This window comes from Hipposideros armiger, unplaced genomic scaffold (assembly GCF_001890085.2).
Source record: "Hipposideros armiger isolate ML-2016 unplaced genomic scaffold, ASM189008v1 scaffold_64, whole genome shotgun sequence".
Taxonomy (NCBI): domain Eukaryota; kingdom Metazoa; phylum Chordata; class Mammalia; order Chiroptera; family Hipposideridae; genus Hipposideros; species Hipposideros armiger.
Window position 1 is genome coordinate 3,030,865 of NW_017731414.1, and position 3,767 is coordinate 3,034,631.

The window sequence follows — 3,767 nt, forward strand, 5'->3', positions numbered from 1 at the left end:
TTTATAAGCATTGTTTAACAGACAAATAAAAATTAAATGCTTATAACTGCAATTTCTTTTACCCCCTGATTACTTCTCTTTCTTTATAGGTATTTGAAGGGACTTCAGGTATAGATGCCAAGAAAACGTCCTGTGAGTTTACTGGAGATATTCTCCGAACACCGGTGTCTGAGGATATGCTTGGTAAGTTGATATCATTATTCATTCTCAGCAGAGATTTGTTTCCTTTTCAACATATTTCCATAAAGTCTTTTTTTTTTTTTTAAGATTTTATTGGGGAATTTGGGAAGGGAACATTGTGTTTTTCCAGGACCCATCAGCTCCAAGTCAATTGACTTCCAATCTTAGTTGTGGAGTGCACAGCTTAGCTCCAAGTTCAGTTGCCACTTTCAATTTAGTTACGGGGTGGCGCAGCCTACCATCCCATGCGGGATTTGAACCGGCAACCTTGTTGTTAAGAGCACACGCTCTCACCACCTGAGCCATCCGGCCAGTCCTCCATAAAGTCTTTTTAAAAAAATCGGAATATTTGTCATTTTTCACTCTGTACGGTCTTGTTACTGTTTCACAGGTCGTGTATTCAATGGATCAGGAAAGCCTATCGATAGAGGTCCTGTTGTACTGGCTGAAGACTTCCTCGATATCATGGGTAGGAACAGTAACTGGTTTTCTGTGTTTTTGGGAAAATAGCCCCCAGCTAGCTAGCTTATATCTTTGCCAGATAGAGAATGATTTTTGTGATACTTTAAGCAGATAACCAACACACTCCATGATTGATTAATTAGTTATTTCATTACTTAATACGTTTATTTTTCCTGGAGATCATCTTAAAATTTTATGTAAAATATCTTAAGATATTGTAAAATATCACTATGGAATATTTGAAATATAATTAGTAGAGCTGTGGCTTTGATTTGGGATTGCTGTCTTATTTTGCTATAGACCTTTATTTCACTTTAGGAACTCAAGTTCTGCTACCATATATTTCGTGAGTCTACAAAAGACTAATGGAAAAAATTAAACAGTTTCAGATTTCAGAAATAACTGATATTTTAAGAGAAAGAAATGCTTTATATGGTTTTAGTCTTAATGCACAGACTTACAAAANAGAAAAAACAAACAATTTTCTTCGGAATTTGAGTTTTTAATTTTCATTCTTTAGGTATTATTGAGTGCCTGCTGTTTGCAGGACACTGGTCTAGATATAAGGAAGTTTAAAAAAAATTATGGTCTTTACCTAATGTAAGCTATTCACTCTAGTTGGATATTTTTTGTGTGTGTGTGCAACAACAATTTGCGGTAGTTTAAGTGTCAGATGAAGAGCACAAATAAAATGTGCCACAAGACTTTAGAGACAGAATGATCAGCAAAGTTAAAAGTTACTTTCTTTTACTCTGTATGTGAAAATGCATAGTGTGTGCCTATTTGCTTGTGTGCTCTGGGTGGCTCCTAAGTGAGACTTCCAGCATTCCTCTTAAGTTATTGTCTTTTAGTCCTTTCCTTGGTTTTTAAAAAGAACATTTACAAGATATTTTCAGGAACAGTCATAACTCACTATAATCGAGCACTGTTCTAAGTGCTCTATAAATAATATTGATTCATTTGATCTGTCCTCATAGCAACTTTGAGATAGATGCTCTAATCTGAGGCACAGGGTTAAGTAAGGTCATCTGTCAAGGTAGGAAGTGACAGCTTTAGAACCCAGGCAGCCTGGTTTCACACAAACTGGTACACTGTACTGCCTCTTGCATGAAAATTATTTGTTCCAAGAAAGTAGCTACAAAATTACTTTATGGAATTTAGCAGACTTAGAAGTGTCTTGCTTTATGTGACCTTTGTGGTGCTGCCTGCCCCGTGTCGCTTTATTTGTCTAGCATCTTTCTATTTTCTATGTTGAAATAGCTAGTGAGCTAGGAATATTCTCTCAGTGTACGCGTGCATCAAATTGGCAAATCTCTGCAAGGGAACTAACTTTGTGTTTAAAATGGAATTTTATTTATATTTTGGGGAGAGATCACATAACTAAGAGAAATTGTACTTCTTTGAATGCAGCTCATTTACCTCATAGGCCAACACATCTCTGTGCTGCATTCAAATCAACTATCCGATGTAACCTCTAGCCACATCTTGTTCTTTAAATTCTAAAGTTAATTAAAATTAAATAAAATGTGAAATACCATTAAGGTTTTCAGTTACATGAGCCACATTTTAGGTGCTCAATAGCTGCATTTTGCTAGTGGCAACTATATTGGACAACACAGATACGGAACTTTTCCATCGTCACAAAATTATTTTATATAGTACTGTTTTAGGGAATGCTGTTAGTAATGCAGACTGACTTCCTATGAGTCTGTTTATATGAGATAGACACTTTTAAACTAACATCAGATGTCTTCCTCTGGTAGATATCACTCACCCCATCCCTGACTTGACTGGATATATCACAGAGGGGCAGATCTATGTGGACAGACAGCTACACAACAGACAGGTATTTCACATTTGGGCANGTGTAGAGGCCTGACCACCGCACTGTATTTCTGAAGCTGATGTTGAATAATATTGTATGTCAACTATAATTATATATACATATAGTCACGGGACAGGGAGTAGAGTGTGGGAATGGAGTCAATGGAATTGTAATAGATAAGTGTGATATCGGGAGTGGGAGGGCAGTAGATGGGGGAGGGGTTGTCTCTGTGTGAGGGGTGAAAAGGATAACTATTGCATTGTTCTGTACACCTGAAACAAACAAACAAAAAAGTTATTTTAGATTTCAGCTCCGTGCTTTTGTATTCCTCACCAGATTGCAGCTCAGATCTGTCGCCAGGCTGGTTTGGTAAAGAAATCTAAGGACGTAGTGGATTACAGTGAGGAAAATTTTGCCATTGTATTTGCTGCTATGGGTGTAAGTATAATTATTTTCTGCTGTATCATGAAGTATAAAATTAATTGTTTATGTTAGTAGAACAGTGTAGAAAACTACACATACGTCATTGAATTTATCTCCAGGTAGAGAAGTTGCAACTTGGCATTTTGGGCAAACTTAAGGATTAAAGTTTGGCATTTGACTATGAAACGTAAGAATAATTCCCTTTGTGCCCAAAGCAGGCTGTTTGTTTACTCTGTTGGCTTTTGTGAAAATTTGTTGGGTCCTTGAAACTTGAAAAGAAGGAACAATGCAGATCTATAGCTTGGCCTTCGTCAGAGATACATACTGAGAATTTTTCTTCTCCCAGCACTGATGAAGTCATTGCTATTTAGGTAAACATGGAAACTGCCCGGTTCTTCAAATCTGACTTTGAAGAAAATGGCTCCATGGACAATGTCTGCCTCTTTTTGAACTTGGCTAATGACCCGACGTAAGTAAATAGGTTATTTCTTTCTGTTTATCCAGGCTTCAGTTGAAAAATGTTACCTAAGACCAAGGAGGGAAAATGTTAAAATGAAAGCAGCATGGGCTTAAGAATGAGATAACTGTATTTAAATTCCAGCTCTGCTTCTTGCTAGTTGTTTGGCTTTGGGCAAATCACTTAGGCTATGAAGCTCAATTTTCTCTTTCAGAAAATGTGACAATTACTACTTGTCTCACCGGGTTGTTGTGCCTGTTAAATGAGATAATACATATAAATTATGTAGCACACAATCCATACTGAATAGATGATTTTTTTCCTCTTACTTGAGAAACCTGGCCCTTCTTTCTTCCTTCCTTCCCTCTGCTTCTCTCTCTTTCTTTTGAGAACTATATAGTGCTGAGAAATTATGGGGCA

At 36.8% G+C, this 3,767-nt stretch overlaps 1 protein-coding gene across 1 annotated transcript in view; it reads left to right on the forward strand.

The window, feature by feature from the left end:
• ATP6V1B2 (ATPase H+ transporting V1 subunit B2) overlaps positions 1 to 3,767 on the forward strand; it is a 34,722-nt gene that overhangs the window by 13,693 nt on the left and 17,262 nt on the right. Inside the window, exons 2-7 of the mRNA XM_019641847.1 lie at positions 90 to 183; positions 572 to 689; positions 1,494 to 1,504; positions 2,406 to 2,488; positions 2,771 to 2,905; positions 3,262 to 3,359. Coding sequence (XP_019497392.1) covers positions 90 to 183; positions 572 to 689; positions 1,494 to 1,504; positions 2,406 to 2,488; positions 2,771 to 2,905; positions 3,262 to 3,359 — 539 coding nt within the window. The remainder of the gene's footprint in view (positions 1 to 89; positions 184 to 571; positions 690 to 1,493; positions 1,505 to 2,405; positions 2,489 to 2,770; positions 2,906 to 3,261; positions 3,360 to 3,767) is intronic.